We start from the raw sequence: 17,779 nt of genomic DNA, 5'->3' as shown, positions 1-17,779 counted from the left end.
CTTTTGTCCAGACTTTACACAGTTTAAAATTCATGAGGCTCGGGGTGTAGACCAGGTGTTAGTGTTTACTTAATACACAGACAGCCCTGGGTTCGATCTCCAGCATCACTGAAACCAAGCGTGTTGGTGCACACCTGTAATCCCAGCAGCTGCAGTTAGAGTATTTAAGTGTGTACATCATGTGTACGCCTAGTGCCCTCCAGAGTCCAGAAGAGAGTGTTGGATCCCCGGAAACTGAAGCTACAGACGGCTGTGAGCCACTGTGCAGGTGCTCAGAACTGAACCTGGGTCCTCTGGGAGAACAGCAGTGCGCTCAACTCTGAGCCACCTCTCCAGCCCTCTAAGATTCATTCTCACTTGTGTGCATGTGCATGTGTGTGCCAGAAGAGGGCATTTGAGCACCTGGAGCTGGAGTTAACAGGTGCTTGTGAGCCACTCAGCATAGGTTCTAGGAACCGAACTCTGGTCCTCTGCAAGGAGAGCAACAGTCTGAACCACTGAGCAGTCTCTCTAGGCCCCATTGCACATCTCCTAACCTCTCCGGTCTTCAGCAGGAGGCTGAGACTTGTGCTGTGGAGCATTCTGGATTGTGAAGTGACCCTGAGAACAGATTAAAACATGTACAGGGTACTCTCCACAGTTTACGTCATATTATACAGGTGTTGACTGATGTTTTGTTTTTGTTTTTTGGGGGTTTTTGGATTTGTTGTTGTTTTGTTTTGGGGGGTTTTGGCTTTTTTGGTTTTGTTTTGTTTGTTTGTTTGTTTTTTGGTTTATTGAGACAGTTTCTCTGTGTAGCCTTGACTGTCCTAGACTCTCTTTGTAGACCAGGCTGGCCTTGAACTCACAGCAATCCTCCTGCCTCTGCCTTCCCAAGTGCTAGGACTAAAGGCATGTGCCGCCACCACCTTTGTAGACCAGGTTGGCCTCCAACTCAGTTATCTTCCTCCTAAGGGCTGGGATTACAGGCATGCACCACCATGCACCGGCTATTGACTGATGTTTTAAATCACAGATGCAGCAAATATTTTGGTGATGGGTGTAGAAAATTCTGCAAAAGAAGGTGATTCCGGAACAATATTCTTGTTCAGGTAAGACAGGAACAGGTGGCTTTGGGAGGCTGGTTTGCACCCAGATGCGTGCAGTCTCTAGGGTGGGGTGTGCCTCTCCTGGGACCTTCCTTTGCCCGTGGGTTTAGGGTTTAAATCTGTCTTCTGATTCTGACTTCATCTTGGAGAATTTTTCAGAGTTATGAATCTCCTAGTAGGTCATCTTTTTCAAAAAAATTTTTGAGGGGGCTGGAGAGATGGCTCAGAGATTAAGAGCGCTGTCGTCTCTTCCAGAGGTCCTGAGTTCAGTTCCCAGCAGCCACATGGTGGCTCATAACCATCTATGATAAAACCTGGTGCCCTCTTCTGGCATGTAGGTACACATGCAGGCAAAACACTGTCTATGTAATAAATAAGCAAATCTTTTAAAAATTTATCTTATGCATATGAGTTTTCTGCCTACATATATGTCTGTGTCCTATGTGCATGCCTATCTGAGAAGGGCAAAAGAGGAGGTTGGGCCTGGAGCTATGAGGGTGCTGGGAACTGAATCTGGGTCCCTTGAAGAGCAACAAGTTCTCTTAATCACTGAGCCATCTCTGTAGATGATCTTATAAAATGGTTGTTGTTGTTGTTGTTGTTGTTGTTGTTGTTGTTGTGAGCCCGAGAGTAAGTTCGAGGCCAGCCTGGTCTACAAAGTGACTCCAAGACAGCCAAGGCTATACAGAGAACCCCTGTCTCAAAAAACAAAACAAAACAAAAAAGAATTGGGACTTGAGGACCGACTTCTTATTTGTTAATTAATTAATTTATTTATTTATTTATTTATTTATTTATTTATTATGTATACAGTCCTGTGCCTACATGTGGCTCACATCTACAGTTCCACATCTGTAGCAAGCCAATCTTAATCAACCAGATAATCTTCTTCACTTACACCCTTCGTATGCTGTAGAGCAGCGGTTCTGAAGCTGTGAGTTGTGACCCCTTCACAGGGGTCACCTAAGACCACCAGAAAACACAGATATTTACATTATGATTCATTACAGTTATGAAGTAACAACAAAATAATTTTTCGGTTGGGGCCAGCACAGCATGAGGACCTGTATTAAAGGGTCGCAACATTAGGAGGGCCAAGAGTCACTGTGGTAGTGGCTACCTACACACTGCTTTTGGTGTGACTCTGAAGACTGGTCTCTTGGGGCTTAGAGAGATGGCTCAGCAGTTAAAAGCATTTGCTATTCTTGCCAGGGACCCAGGTTCAATTCTCAGCACATATATAGATGGCTCACAACCATCTGTAATTCTATAGTTCCAAGAAATCTGTCACTCTGACCTGACCTTTGTGGACACCAGGCACTCACACAGTACACATGGAGGCCAAATAAAATAATCTAAAAAGAATGTCTTTTCCCTTTGCCGAGGTTGACTCTCCTATTCTTGAACCAGGGAAGGAGCTGCTGTGTTCTGGAACGTGAGAGACAAAACTGTAAGTAGAGTATAACCAATGTACAGCTATGGCGTTGTCAGAATAAACTGGCACAGCCGGGCGTGGCAATGCACTCGGTGACAGAGGCAGGCAGATCTCTGTGAGCTCGAGGCCAGCCTGGTCTACAAAGCAAGTCCAGGACAGCCAAGGCTACACAGAGAAACCCTATCTCAAAACAAACAAACAAATTAAAAAACAAAAACAAAAAACTCTCCGTAGCGTCCAGCAGGCTGAAGCCTGGAGCACAGGGACACACTAACACAGCTGCTTCTCTGGGCACCACACGGTATTTACCCCATTCCTTTCACCTCTCAAAACACACTGACTTTCGAGTCTTCTCAAATTTTCCACGTATGATACAGGTGAATTAAAAGAGTCGCTCACAGCTAGTCATGGTGGCACATGCCTGTAATCCCAGCACTCAAGAGGCAGAGGCAGGTAGATAGCTGTGAGTTCAAGGCCAGCCTGATCTACAAAAGCAAGTCCAGGACAGCCAAGGGGAAGAAAAAAAGTTACTCATAAGTGCAACCAATATACTGTTAGTCATCGCAGAACTCAGGAGGCAGAGGAAGGAGGGTTGTGAGATAGAAGCCAGTATCCGAGTTATAAAACCTGCCTCCAAAAAGAAAAGAACATCATGGTGACACATGGCTGTAATCCCAGCACTTGAGACATGGAGGCCAGTCTGTGTGGGGTTGCATGGAAGAAGCCATGCCCTTCTCTGCTCACCTGAGACCCTGATCCTTAGAGGTAGCCATGATGAATCTCAGAACGTATCCTCCTCCATGTTTTCAGGTCATTAAAAGGAAGGAGATAGAGACACCGTGGGGGAGGGAAGGCGGAGCACAAAGTCTGCGTAACCAAGTGGCGGGCGGGCTGACACCGCAGAGGCAGAGGCTGGTAACTGGCCTCGGTTTATGAGCACTCATGAACGTTCAGATCCTAGAGGAAAGGCTATTTTGGAGAGCAGTTGGCAGAATCCTTAACATACATGCCTGCCTCACTTCCCCTCCTTTCCCTTTGTCCCCTTCTTTGCAGTGCAGGCAGCAGTCACACTTCCAGCATGCTGGGTCTAAGCCGTAGCCTTAGCTCTTAGCAGGGTGATGCCCTCAGACGGCAGAGTAGAAACCATCTCCCAAAGATGAGCTTTCAGTGCACATCCTCCTTTAACAATAGCAGTGAAGGTGTCCATATGTAAAGTATAATCCTGTTCATAGGAAAACCAAAATAAAATACATGTCTGTCCTTAGCCCTGCAGAAACAAGTATAGGAGGAGATTCACCAAGTTTAATCAAGGCTGCCTCAGCATGAGGATTAGGGAGCATACTCTACACCTTTATGTTGCTTTGGCTTTTTAAAAATGTATATGTGTCTGAGCATTTTGCCCGTATGTGTGTATATGCACCGTGTGAATGCTAGATACCCAGGGGACTCAGAGGAGGACATCACATCCTCTGTAACTGGATTACAGGCCACTATGAGCCACCATGTGGGTCCTGAGAAGTGAACCCAGGTCTTCTGCAACAAATGCACTTAGCCATTGAACCATCTCTCCAGCCCCCATTGCTTTAACTTTTACAAGCAAATGCCTGTACAGTTTTTTAAAAAAGAGACTTAACAAATATAAACCATAGTGCTTATAGTTTAGTATAATATATAATATTTGTTGTAATGTTAGTAGTGATTTTTTTTTTAGCTTGCTGGATAATTGTAATTTTTATTTTCTTGATTAATACTCATTCATTTATACTTTCCAAATGTCAAAATAGATGGAACACACCATTGGTTTGTTTACTGTCACAGTGAGCCTAGAAAACATGCCACTAAAATAGTGAAAGCCATGCCGAGCAGATGAGCCCATGTGGCTTGTGAGGGAGTCAGTATAATGCACACAGGTGTCCTTCTCTCCTAGATGAAGCACGTGATGCAAGTTCTAGAGAGACACGAGACCCAGCCCTACGAAGTGGCTCTGGTTCACTGGGAGAACGAAGAGCTGAACTACATAAAAATAGAGTAAGCAGCTTCTTGGCACACCAAGGAAGGGTGTTGGGGAGAGCTGCGAAGCCCAGAAGAGATCACTGCGAACACATGGAGGTCCTTTAAGTCACTGGTATACAGAACAGGAGCTGTTTATAACCTCTCACATTATCAACAAATCATTTCCAAAATGAAAAGTTGATTCTAAATTAACGACATAGCACGCCCTCATCAGGGTGGTTAAGTGAATCTGTGTTTCTTTCAGTTGAGTTTGAATATGACAAATGTAATGAGAGGATCCGAGAGAAGCACTCTGGGACCTTTGAGGGCTCGGCAGAGAAGTGTGGGCAGGCATCTTAGTGACTTTCTCACTGTAGTCTGGGACCCTACAGAGCCTCCTCAGCGCTGTGACCACAGGCTTCAGCCATCAGGCCTCGCCTGGCTGTTCTGTGGAAGTGCTAATAACTATGTTTTTCTATTGGGTCATGTTTTTCTTCTTCCTGGTGTTTTACTAATGAACATTTGCTGTGGGTCTGAGGGGGCGGTTCAGTCATGGTTAAGAGTTCTTGCTGCTCTTGCAGAGGACCAGGCTCAGTTCCCAGAACCCCTGTGGTGGCTCAACAGCCGTTCATTGTCTAGGTGGAGTAGCTCAAAACTGTAACCCCAGCCAGCACTCAGGAGGTGAGGCTGGAGGATTGCCGTAAGTGTGACACTGCCAAAATAGCACAAACCATTTCATGGTACACAAGCTATACTTGATTATTTTTTGGGTCAATTCTTGGGAATGGACTTACTTGGATCACAAGTTAGGAGGGCATTTATAAAACGTAATAAAAATTGTTGACGTGGTTTCCAGAAAGATGGTAAGATTTGCCTTTTCAGAAGAGCGGCTATTTGGAAGGTTTGGAAGATACAAGCCAGGGCATGACTTTAATCTCAGCATTTGGGAGGCAGAGGCAGACGGGTATGTGAGTTCAAGGCCAGCCTAGTCTACAGAGTGAGTTCCAGAACAGCCAGAGCTACACAGAGAAACTGTCTCAAAAAACAAAAAAATAAAAAACAGAAAGATGCTTTTTCTTTTCTTCTCCCAGGGGACAATCTAAACTGCACAGAGGGGAGATCAAGCTAAATTCTGAGCTGGACTTAGATGACTCCATTCTAGAAAAATTTGCTTTCTCCAATGCTCTTTGCCTCTCGGGTAAGTTGGTCTGCTTTGCAGATGACATGTTACACAGCTTCATTACTCACTGGACGATGATTTCTGATTATTTTCACAACACTGAATACAGCCTAATGTTAGTCTCTGCTGATGCTGTTCCTTGTGAGCTGTGCTGATGAAGCTCCACTTCTCCAAATGTAGTTCATATCCTGGCACAGCCTTTGTTCTTCTTCCCCACGAATGCTCAACGCAGTGGTCTCCAATCCAGAGACAGCCACCCTTGTGACTGGCAGCCAGTCACAGCACTAAGATCATGGCCCCTGGGAAAGCCATGGGTGCTCCCTACGGGCTTCCTTACCTCGCTGTGCATCAGGCTGCAGGCCTGTGCACACCCTGTGGGACACCTTTGAGTGGCTGGGGATTTGCTCACAGACCTGAGCATAGGAAAGGCCAAGAAGTCTCACCCTGCGTCACCCACAGAACTGCCAGGAGGGCTAGGTGTGATTCGCATCTTCTGGGTTTCTGGGATGTAAGCAAAAATCTAATTCTGGGAGATATGTCTGTGTTCTAACAGACTTAGAAAACTCCGCTCTTTCTTTACATCTGCCTTTTTAAAAAAATCTTTAGCTTTAATGGGTCAGTACTTTGGGGGTTTGGTTGGTTGGTTTGATTTTTTGTCTTTATTGAAATTATTAGGCCAGGGTGGCACACGTCTTTAATGCAAGCACTCAGGCAGCAGGAGTAAGTTCCATGATAGCCAGGGTACACAGAGAAAATGTCTCAAAAAACCAAAAGTAAGAGGCTGGGCATGGTAGCACACATCTTTACTCCCTGCACTCAGGAGGCAGAAGCAGGGAGATTTCTCTGAGTTCCACGCCAGCCTGGTCTACACAAAGTCCAGGACAGCCAGGGCTCTATGTAACACAGAAAATGTCTTGGGGGGAGGAGGGGAGAGAAGAATCATGTGACATTCTGATGTCTGGGTCCTACTGATAGGGTAAAAACATTTTTAGCTGGTGTAGTGACACACACCTTTAATCTCAGCATTTGGGAGGCAGAGGCAGGTGGATCTCTGTGAGTTCAAGTCCAGCCTGGTCTACAAAGCCAAGATAACACAGAGAAACCCTGTCTTGAAAAACTAGGAGGGCTCAGCGGTTAAGAGCACCAACTGCTCTTCCAGAGGTCCTGAGTTCAATTCCCAGCAACCACATGGTGGCTCACAGCCATCTATAATATAATGCAGGCCCTCTTCTGGCCTGTAGGTGTACATTCAGGCAGAGCACTGTATACATAATAAATAAATCTTTGAAAGAAAAACTAGGAGAAAACAAGCCGGGCGTGGTGGTGCATGCCTTTAATCCCAGCATTTGGGAGGCAGAGGCAGGTGGGTATCTGAGTTCAAGGCCAGCCTGGTCTACAGAGTGAGTCTAGGTTAGCCAAAGCTACACAGAGAAACCCTGTCACAGTCATTTTTATATCCAAGTCAGTCTCAGCCTCCTCTGTGCTAGGGCTACAGGCGTGCACACCATGCCCAGCTGCACCTTTGCTTCTTACAGTCACTGAAGTGGCAACAGAGGCTCATGCCACTATGCGTTCTGTGTAGACGTGAACATAATGGTAAAGAAAATTTCCCTCTTTTTTTTCCCCAGTGAAACTGGCTATTTGGGAAGCAACACTAGACAAATTTATTGAATCTATTCAGTCAATTCCAGAGGTAATTTATATCAGCTCTTTTTTTTTTAAATCAATAATTGCTTTCTTGGGAAAAACTACTAATTGTTCAACATAATATGTATATTTGAGTATAAATAGTAACTATAAGAGCTACATAGTAAAACACTTCCAAATCCCAGCACTCAGGAGGCACAGGCAGGTGGATCGCTGTGAGTTTGGGGCCAGCCTGGTCTACAAAGTGGGTCCAGGACAGTCAAGGCTACACAGAGAAACCCTGTCTCGAAAAACAAAAACACTTAGAGTTACACCTAGAATGATGAAGAAAGGATAAAAACATTGGTTTTCGACTTGAAAACGTCAGATGACTTTGCTGTGACTGCAGTGTGCTCAGTGTGAGTGAAGGGAAACGGTGCTGGGCGCAGCCCAGTGGTAATGCACAGTGTCCTAGGTTTTTACTCTTAACAGAATAATATGATTAATTATTCTTGGGAAAGAGACCCCGCTTTTCAGTTAAGATAAGAAATGGGGGCGGGGTGTAGACATGGGTGTGTGATTAAGAGCACTTGCTGCTGTTCCCAGAATCCACATGGTGGCTCACAACTGCTTCTGACTCCAGTTCCAGGGAATCTAATACACAATTCTGGTGTTCACTGGTATCAGGCACTCATGTGACGTACAAACATACACGTAAACACTCACACACATAAAATGAAACAATCTCTTTTAAAATGAAAGACAAAGAGTGTTTCTCACTGAAAAGACTAAAAGAGATCTGTTAGTTCTTTCTTAGTGTAAACACAAGCCTGGGACACTCAGCATTTTTGGAGGAAAGGGGTATTTTGTGCACATTTTGGAAGGTTCATTCTGTCATGGGGCAGGTGCATTGGTTTAGGTCTTGGTGAGGCTGGGCCTTGTGGCCAGGAGCAGCTGGTGGGATACGCTCCTCACTTCATGGCAGCCAGGGAGCAGGAAGAAGGGAGGGATTAGGGTCCCGTAGCCCCTCAAGGCTAACCAGTGGCCTAATGTCTTCCTATCGGCTTCACCTCTAAAAGTTTTAACCACTTTTTAACAGTGACACAAATTGAGGATAAAGCCTTGGCCAGGTGGCCTCGGGAGGCCATTTACAATCCAGGTGATAGCAGAAGGAATGGGAAGCCTGAGTGTAAACCTCTGAACTCTTGAGATGAGTCAGACACTCCATCTGGGCACAGCCACCTGACTTACTCCTATGAGATGAGGTGTCCCTTGAGAACTTGGTAGGTAAACTGACATCGATTATTAGACAGATGTACGGGCTCCCCTGGGGTCTGGAGGACTGACAGCTCCAGGAGTCCTCCCAACCCGGGAGGTGCGTGGTCATCTTCGTCTAAATGTCAGGTGTTTGCTGTGACGTATGCAGAATAACAAAGAGTGTGCCTGCTGAACAGAGGTGCAGTTCTTAACACTTTCTGACAATGATTCATTGGATCCACAACTGCACACCCCACAGACAAGGACATGTTGTATATGTAGTTTTTGTTTTGTTTTTCCCAAACAGGCATTAAAGGCTGGAAAGAAAGTTAAACTGTCCCATAAAGAAGTTATGCAGAAAATGGGTGAGCTCTTTGCCCTCAGGTAAAATGTTCTTTTCTAAATGAAGTATTTCCTTTAAGACAAAACATTTATGACAAGCAGAGGAAACTCCTGTGAGGAGCAGGCAAGCTCCGTTGGGACTGTGTCTAGAACTCTACTGGGTACAGAAGAGCAAAACTCACTGACATTAAACCTGTCACATGGCACACAGTGTGTAGTTACAGAAGTGTCACCCATATTTCCTGAGGCTGACACTGCACAGTGGCACAGGGAAGGAGGAAGCTGTCACTTTAGTGTGGTGACTTTCCTGTCTGTGGAGTGATGCATTCTGGTTGCAGAGGTCTCACCAGGCAGCAGTATCCGGTTTCCTCCTGGAAGAATTGTCCAAAGCTCCTTGTCTGTGTTTTCCTGAGAACTGTCTTCCCACCTGCTTAGATCATCCAGCAGCAGAGTGGTCCAGTGTTTCAGCATCTGTGTTTCTCAGATGTTCATGTTCATTCACAAAGAGCATCCAGCAACAGAGCCACCTGTTCTGTGTTCTCTGAGAAGTAGGGGAGATTTTTTAGCCTATACAAGCAGACTCTGATAAACTATAATACCCAAACTCACAAATTAGGTCTAAGTAGGATTAATATAAGAATACCCTGACTTTCCTTACCTTGATGTTTGAGTCTTTAAAAGGGAAGTGTAATATGTGTTACTTCAGCCAGCAGGTGGCTCACTGGTTGACAGCAAACCTAGCAACCTGAGTTTGGTCCCAGGAACCCAGAGGCAATCCATAGAGCTGTCCTCTGACCTCCAGGTGCTTTTCCATCACACACACAACATACACAAACACACTGATAATTCTTTAGAAAATAAAGAATAGGACTAGAAAGCAACTAAGAGTCTTGTTGCTCTCCCAGAGGGCCCAAGTCCTTATCAAACTGTTCACAACCACTGTGCCTCCAGCTCTAGATCTGACACTCTCTGCTGCCCCCCCAAGGACATCTGCACATACACGCAGACACACATATACTTAAATAAAAATAAATCTTTTTTTTTTTTCTTAAAGAAATGTAATCTGTGAAAAGAAACATAGCTAAGTATGTTAGGTAAAAAGTGAATTCTTAAACAGGTATGGTGACGCGAATAATCCCAGCACTCAGGAGGCAGAGGCAGGTGGATAAATAAACTACAGAAAATAAAAAGAGAAAATGCCCTACAGCTGGATATTATGGAGGCATTTCCTCAACTGGGTCTCTTTCCTCTCTGAGGACTGTAGCTTGTGTCATGTTGACACAGAAAATCAGCCAGTACCCTGGGTAGCCTGAATTTCCATCAAATAATTTTAAAGCTAAAGCATCTAGCACAAAAGCATAGGTGAAATTAAGCAAGAGCACCCGTGTAGCAGCATACACCTTAGCATACTGGAAACTGAGACTGGAGATCTCAGTGCCAAGCTAGCCTGAGCTACATAGCGAGTTCAAGCCAAGCTAGCCTACACAGCCCAGCTGGAAAAAAAAGAGACCCTGTATTTCTGCCTGTCTTGTGTTTGCACAATTGAAGGGACATAGAGGGTCTTGAAGATGGTCAGTGAGTCACAGAGAGTGAGAAGGGAAAGCTGCAGATAACAATAAAAGTGGGTTTACCCATTGTAACCTTTTTCTTTCTTCCTGGGGTGGGGATGCACAGGTGTGTGTGTGTGTGTGTGTGTGTGTGTGTGTGTGTGTGTGTGTGTGTGTGTGTCTATGTATGCCTCAAGAATATTTTTGAGGGGCTGGAGAAATGGCTCAGAGGTTAAGGACACTGACTGTTCCTCCAGAGGTCCTGAGTTCAATTCCCAGCAACCACATGGTGATCTGATGCCTTCTTCTGGCCTGCAGGTCTACATGCAGGCTGAACACTGTATACCTAATAATAAAATAAATCTTTAAAAAAAAAAAAGAATATTTTTGAAGAGTGACACTCAAAACTTCTCATATTGCACTGTGAAAATAAGAATATAGTAGAAATTGATTTTTAACTCACCATAAATAAAAAGCTAAACTGAACTTTTCTTTTTTAGGCACCGCATAAACTTGAGTTCAGACTTCTTGATCACTCCCGACTTCTACTGGGACAGAGCGAACCTGGAAGAGCTCTATGACAAGACCTGCCAGTTTCTCAGCATTACACGAAGAGTTAAGGCATGCATTTCTTTTTTTTGTTTTGTTTTTTGAGACAAGATTTCTGTGTAACCCTGGCTGTCCTGAACTTGCTTTGTAGACCAGGCTGGCCTCGAACTCACAGCGATCCACCTACCTCTGCCTCTCAAGTGCTGGGATTAAAGGCAAGGCATGCATTTTTAAAGAGAAAAAGAAAGGCAGGGCTATGTGGTGCGTGCCTCTAATCCCAGCACTCGAGAGGCAGTAGTAGGCTGCTCCTTGAGTTCCAGGAAAGCCAGAGCTATACATAGAAACCCTAGGCTGGGGTGTTTGGGGTGGGGGCACAGAATGACACATTCTCTTCTATAATTCCTATGACTAAAATTTTCGGCTAAGTATGCTCAACTTTTTGACTTCTGGCCAGGGTCTCCTCCCCTTGACCTCTCTCCTGTCACTTTAGTCTTTTTTTAAGATTTATTACGTATACAGTATTCTGCCTGTTAGCAGGCCTGTATGCCAGAAGAGGGCACCGGATCTAATCATGGATGGTTGTGAGCCACCATGTGCGGGACCTTTGGGAGAGCAGATCATGCTCTTAACCTCTGAGCCATCTCTCCAGCCCCTAGTCTATTTTTAGAGAGGCAGAGGCAAAGGGGTTGCTTTTGAGCTCAAAACCAGTCTGGACTAAAGACACTGTTCCAGCCATGCGTGAGATGTAAGGAATTGTTACAAGAGGGGTTTTCTATACAAAGTGTCACGCTTTGGCCCAGGCTGGCCTTAAGCTCCGATCCTCCTGCCTTAGCCCTAGGCCTGGGATTGCCAACATGAGCCACATTTGCCCTCACTTCTCTGCTTTCTCTGTCAAAGGTCTTCCATGGTCTTTGTCTTTAATGTCTCATTTGTTTTTCGGGTGACTCACTATATTGCCAGGATGGCTTTGAACTTTGGAATCCTCTTGCCTCAGCCTCCCAGGTAGCTAAGCATGATGCTCCCTCTGTGTGTTACATGTGATGTGTGGGATCTGCTTGTGCGCATGCCTTGAGGAGGCTAGAAGGTAACTTCAGTCTTCCTCTATGGCTGTTCACCTTTTAAGATTTCTATTTATGCGTATGTATCCATGTACCTGTATGTGTATAGCCACATGTCTAGGTACCTGTGCAGTGGCTACATGTGTAGGAGCCAGGTGTTAGATCCCTTGGGGTGAGGATTGTAGCCCACCGTTCCCCACGTCAGCACTGTGCCTGAAGCAAACACTAACAGAGGAGTAGGTGGTGGCTAACCACTGTCCTATCATTCTTAAGTCCCCACTTTCCTTTGTTGCCTAGAGTAGTGTGTCATCTGCTTCCTGGTCCACCCTCTTTTCAATGTGACTTCCAATCACTTCTCAGTCATCTCATGCCCCATCAAGCAAATGACATTTCAGAATCCCTCTGTGCACAACTCACAATGCTAGGACTATATCCTTTTCTCCAACCCAGGCACTTGTCCTTTGCATAATAACCCCATCCAAGGTACCCACAGCTGTCATTCATCTTGGTGTTCCTGTGTCTCCTACTGCAGGAAGGTAGAAATACCCACCACATGTCAGGAAAAGATGACTATCCCAAACCATGTCACTATTAGCTTGCTCAGACTGGTACTGGAGGAGTCATTCCGTCTCCTCCTCCTCCTCCTCTTCCTCCTTCCCAATCAATGTACTTTAATATCCCAGATGTCTGAGACATTTGTTAGCCCAGGTTGTCTGGACATCTGAAAGAAGTATGGCTTTCCTGGCTGGATAGGTCACAGGCTGATGGTGAGGATGTGAGGGAGACTGAAGCTCTGTGCAAAGGAGGCCTCTCCAGTGCTGGCATCTGCTATACTAAAACTAGCGGCTCTGTCTCCCGGTTTCGTGGCTCAGGGCCCCTCAAAGGCTGCAGGCAAGTCTGAGAATCGCGGGGAAGGGTCCACTTCCTGTCCACTTCGCTCGATTCAGTCCCTCAAGGCTGTTTGACTAAAGTCTCTGTTCCTCACCACAGATATTTCTACTCAAAGCATCAACTGTTGTATGCATGGTTAAGAAGAGAGCAGAGAGTACTAGGGCGAAGGAGCCATGAGGCAGTGTTTTACAGCTTGCTCACAGGCATGAGCAGCTCACTTTTGCAGGGTTCTCAGGTCAGAAGGCCCTCCTACACTTCGAGGGCGTAACACTAGTGAGCATCAGGTCAGGACCATTTAGATGGGATCTTAGAAATCTGCCTATCAGAATGGTTTTGAGAAACTAGCAGCCTACTTTGTAAACACTGACCTACGTTACCCTCAAACTACCAATTAAGGATTCAGCACCCACACGGTGGCACACAGCCATCAGTATCCCCCTGATACCCCCATGGTACACATTATATGCATAAGCAAATCTGAAGGTTAAGCTCTAGGAAGACAAACTACTCAAGATGCTGAAGGTGTAGCTCAGTTGGTGCAGAGCTTCCTAGTATCCATGGCAGAGCCCTGTGGCCCACCTCCAACAGTCTACACGGGAGTGGTAGTGCACACCCATAGTCTCAGCTTTGTGAAGACAGGAGACCAGGGGTTCAAGGTCACCCTCAGCTATAGTGCCACACCTTGTCTCAAAAGGAAGAGTTTAACAGTACTTCCCTAAGACTAGGGAATCTGCTTTGCAGGTTGGGTAACACTGCAACGGGACAGTGTGGAAATGTAGGTGCAGCTGTGTTAAAGTATCCAGCTGCCTTCTCTGGGCTGTCTCTCAGTGTGCAGACTTTGAGTGTTGTCATGAGTGTCAAGATGAGATGTAACGTGACTGCCACCAAGAGGTAAGCATCTCCTCCTCCAACAGGCCTGTGGGAGACAGCCACGAGCCCAGGGCCGCGTCTATATGGTAGCCTACTGCACAAGCACCTGTCTTAACCTCCATTCTCACTTTCACTTGGCAATTTTTCACCATACATTCATGTACATTTCCCCCCGTAGTGCTTAGACATCCCTTAAGCCAACAGTTATTCACTAGTGTGAAAACTCCATGACATCTGCTACTGTATTTGTACATTAAAACAGGCGACTCAATTTTTAAAAGAAACATTTTCTCCTGATTTTGAAACTGCTTTAGCCTGAGACAAATGCTTGGCTTAGTAAGAAAATTTAAGATTTAATCACCAGGAGACTTTCTTTTAAAGGCAGATCTATGTGGCTCTAGCTGGCCTAGAACTTGCTATTAGACCACGCTGGTCTTGACCTCAGAGATCTGGCTGCCTTTGCTCCAGGACCTAGGTTTTGATGGTACTCACCACTAAAGTTTACTTTTCATGTATGCCTATCTTAGCTTTATTGCAATACCCGTGTGGAGGTGTCCAGAGCCCAGAAGAGGGCGTCAGAACCCCTGGACCTGGAGTTACAGGCCATTGTGAGCTGCCTCCTAGGAGTGCTGAGGAGCAGCTTAGGTTGTGCTCTGCAAGAGCAATAAGCACTCATTGCTGAGCCTGCTCCAGTCCCCAGGACTCTCTCAGATTGTACAGGTTATGGTAACACTAAGGTGGCTTACTCCTGTAATCCCAGCACTCTGGAGGGAGGATCAGTTTGAGGCCAGCCTTGGCCAAACAGCAAGTTTAAGGCTAACCTGGGCTACATAAGACCCTGTCCCCCCAAAAAAATTTAGTAACATTGCACAAATTGGTTTTGAAGCAGTAAAGTCAAGAGAGAACATGCTTTCTGTCCTGTGGTCACAGGTGAAATAGAGGGCCGTCTTAAAGATGAACATATCAAAAGCCAAGACTGGCCTGGAGAGATGGCTCAGAGGTTGTTAAGAGCACTGACTGCTCTTCCAAGAAGTCCTGAGTTCAATTCCTAGTAAATCTTTAAAAAAAAAAAAAAGAATAAAAAAAGACGCCAAGACTAAAAAGTCAATAAAGGACAAAAGAGGGAACACGGTGCAGTCCTAGACACCCATAGATTAGAAACTACAGTGCCCGTCAAGCAGTTCTGTGTCGGCTCTCACTGGTAAAGCCATCAAGTGTCTTATGACATGCTATAAGATGCTCCAGTCCATGCATCAATTGCAGCTCATGTTGGCCAAACCTGCACTACCGGTAATGTACTCTGATTTTATAGCTTTCAGAGAAATGTACAGTACTGAGTAGGTGTATAACTGCACTCACATCCAGCTTTAAAATCAGGGACTATTGTAACATACTTACACGCCCAGCTTGTTCAAGGCATCATAACCCATAATACAGCCAGTTCAGCTATTAGTGGTGCCACCTAGTGGTGAGGTTCGGGCTACATGTACTGTAATTAAATACTAAGGAACCCTATTTTTAAGACTTCCATCAGTCTTGGATTAGTAGGCAAAGTACTTTGGTTGTTTTTTTTTCCTTTGGTTTTTTTTTTTGTTTGTTTGTTTGTTTGTTTTTTTGAGACAGGGTTTCTCTGTGTAGCTCTGGCTGTCCTGGACTCACTTCATAGACCAGGCTGGCCTTGAACTCAGAGATCCACCTGCCTCTGCCGCCCAAGTGCTGGGATTAAAGGACTGCGCCACCATGCCCGGCAGGCAAAGTACTCTTTGAAACAGCAGTACAAAAAGGCCAGGAAACGTAACTGGTATGTTAGTGTTTGCCTACCAAGCACAAAGCCCCAAATTCAGGTCCCAGCACTGCATATAAACAGGTATGGTAGCCGGGCGTGGTGGCGCACACCTTTAATCCCAGCACTCGGGAGGCAGAGGCAGGCGGATCCCTGTAAGTTCGAGGCCAGCCTGGTCTACAAAGCGAGTCCAGGACAGGCAAGGCTACACAGAGAGACCCTGTCTTGAAAAACCAAAAAAACAAAACAAAACAAACCAGGTACGGTGTTTCAGGGAATTCCGGCACTCTAGGAGGCCACCCTCACATACATGAGACTCAGTCTCAAAATGGCTAAATGAGTGCTGGAGAGAGGGCTTTCTGCATCAGGGCCGGGCAGTGGTGTTGCTCTAAGGAGGCAGTCAGGTTTACCGTTGAGTCCAGGACAGGCAGAACTGGGCTTACAGAGAAGCCTGTCTTCAAAGAAAAAAAAAGCCACAACTGGGGCTAGAGAGATGGCTTAGTGGTTAAGAGCACTGTCTGATCTTCCAGAGGTCCTGAGTTCAATTCCCAGCAACCACATGATGGCTCAAAACCATCTACAATGTGATATGGTGCTCTCTGGCCTGCAGGTGTGTATGCATATAAAGCACTCATATATACAAAATAAATAACAGATCCCAGCACCCACACAGATCATGAATGCTCAACACAAGCTCTAAGGGGTCTTGATGCTATCAGGCCCCCACAGGCATTTAACACATGCATATATTCAGAAACATACACAATAACACAAAGTTGCATTACAAACTGTTTCTGGATGGAGTCACTAAACACTGCTTGCTAACAGCTAATTGTCTCTGAGTACTAAACAGCAAGAGTTTGATGACCTGGTATGTCTACAATCTGCATTCTTTTTAATACAAACACTAAGGTTGTTTTCTTGCAGGTCATGAATGAAAAACTTCAACACTGCATGGAACTAACAGACCTAATGCGGAATCACCTGAATGAGAAGCGGGCGCTCCGCCTGGAGTGGATGATAGTCATCCTCATCACCATCGAGGTCAGCAGCAGCTCCGTGTGTTGCAAATGTGCTCATCAACCTGTGCCTCAGACTTGCAGTCTGCCCTGTGAGAAAGGCAGTGCTTCCTCAGGGGCTCTTCATTAACAGCAGCCTTGGAAAAGTCATCTCCTTAGTTGCTGTGGTTAAGTTTTATCAGCTTGACGACACAATGTAGACCCTTTTTTCTTAGGAAATGAAATTCAGTTGTTTCACCATGAAATTAACTCTCTCTCTTTATTTTCCTAAGGTTATGTTCGAGCTGGGAAGAGTCTTTTTCTGATGCTGAGAATGAAAGCACCACTGGAGGAGATAATTCAAGTTCTGCAACCCAAAAATCTGTATTCACTACTGGGTTACCCATTATGCAATAAATCTTTAACCCTTTAAGCCAAGGAACTGACATGGGCATGGGCCACACACCTGTAATCCCAGAAAGCTGGACGCTGCCGCAGAAGATCCTGAGTTCCAGCCTAGTCTTGGCTACATAAGGAAACCCAGCTGAGTCTTTGCTGCCCACCAATCCCACCACTTGGAAAGCAGAGGCAGGGGCCTGTCCAAGTTTGAGGCCAACTATAACACAGCAGGATTCTGTCTCAGAATAAAACAAGCTGTCACAATGATCACTTTCTTCTCTTAAATATACTGTTGCCAATTATCAATATGGTTTGTAGGTCAACATAGAGTTCAAAAAAGAAAGGTTTCATCAGTTTAAAGAGCATCAAACAACCTGACCATACAGAGTATCTTAGCAAGAACACTAATTAAGCCAAGACTTTGTGGACACCGCTCTTAACCCTGGGAATCAAGGCCCTGGCTTGAGAGCCTTGCTCTTAACCCTGGGAATCAAGGCCCTGGCTTGAGAGCCTTACAAACACTTGTGTTCAAGTGTTAAGAGACATTATTTTGAGAGAAATACACTTTCTATTCCTATTTTAAGTGGCCTAACCATACTGCATCTCTCTTTGTCCTGTAACATTAAGAAAGTCAATCTCCCTACAAGCACACTTTATTGTATGTATAACTCATGCACCACTCACACCACAAACTTAAAAAAAAAGGGGGGGGATATTTACCTCTATGGCCTTATTTAAGGATAGCTCTGTCCCCCAACTCCTTG

At 45.4% G+C, this 17,779-nt stretch overlaps 1 protein-coding gene across 4 annotated transcripts in view; it reads left to right on the top strand.

Annotated features, from left to right (window-relative positions):
- The window catches only part of RMND1 (required for meiotic nuclear division 1 homolog), a 30,823-nt gene extending 13,541 nt beyond the window's left edge, over window positions 1-17,282 (top strand). For 3 of the 4 annotated variants that reach the window (XM_084775853.1, XM_084775854.1, XM_084775855.1), the window contains exons 4-12: window positions 1,016-1,091; window positions 2,499-2,538; window positions 4,451-4,551; window positions 5,607-5,713; window positions 7,324-7,388; window positions 8,886-8,962; window positions 10,968-11,088; window positions 16,546-16,662; window positions 16,910-17,282. In XM_084775853.1, the coding sequence (XP_084631979.1) occupies window positions 1,016-1,091; window positions 2,499-2,538; window positions 4,451-4,551; window positions 5,607-5,713; window positions 7,324-7,388; window positions 8,886-8,962; window positions 10,968-11,088; window positions 16,546-16,662; window positions 16,910-16,942 (737 nt within the window). In that variant the 3' untranslated portion in view covers window positions 16,943-17,282. The remainder of the gene's footprint in view (window positions 1-1,015; window positions 1,092-2,498; window positions 2,539-4,450; window positions 4,552-5,606; window positions 5,714-7,323; window positions 7,389-8,885; window positions 8,963-10,967; window positions 11,089-16,545; window positions 16,663-16,909) is intronic. The other variant, XM_084775856.1, reaches the window with a different exon arrangement.
- Window positions 17,283-17,779: the final 497 nt, after the last annotated feature.

This window comes from Acomys minous, assembly GCF_964271855.1.
Source record: "Acomys minous genome assembly, chromosome: 3".
NCBI classification, from domain to species: Eukaryota; Metazoa; Chordata; class Mammalia; order Rodentia; family Muridae; genus Acomys; species Acomys minous.
This window is presented reverse-complemented; position numbering and strand designations above follow the sequence as displayed.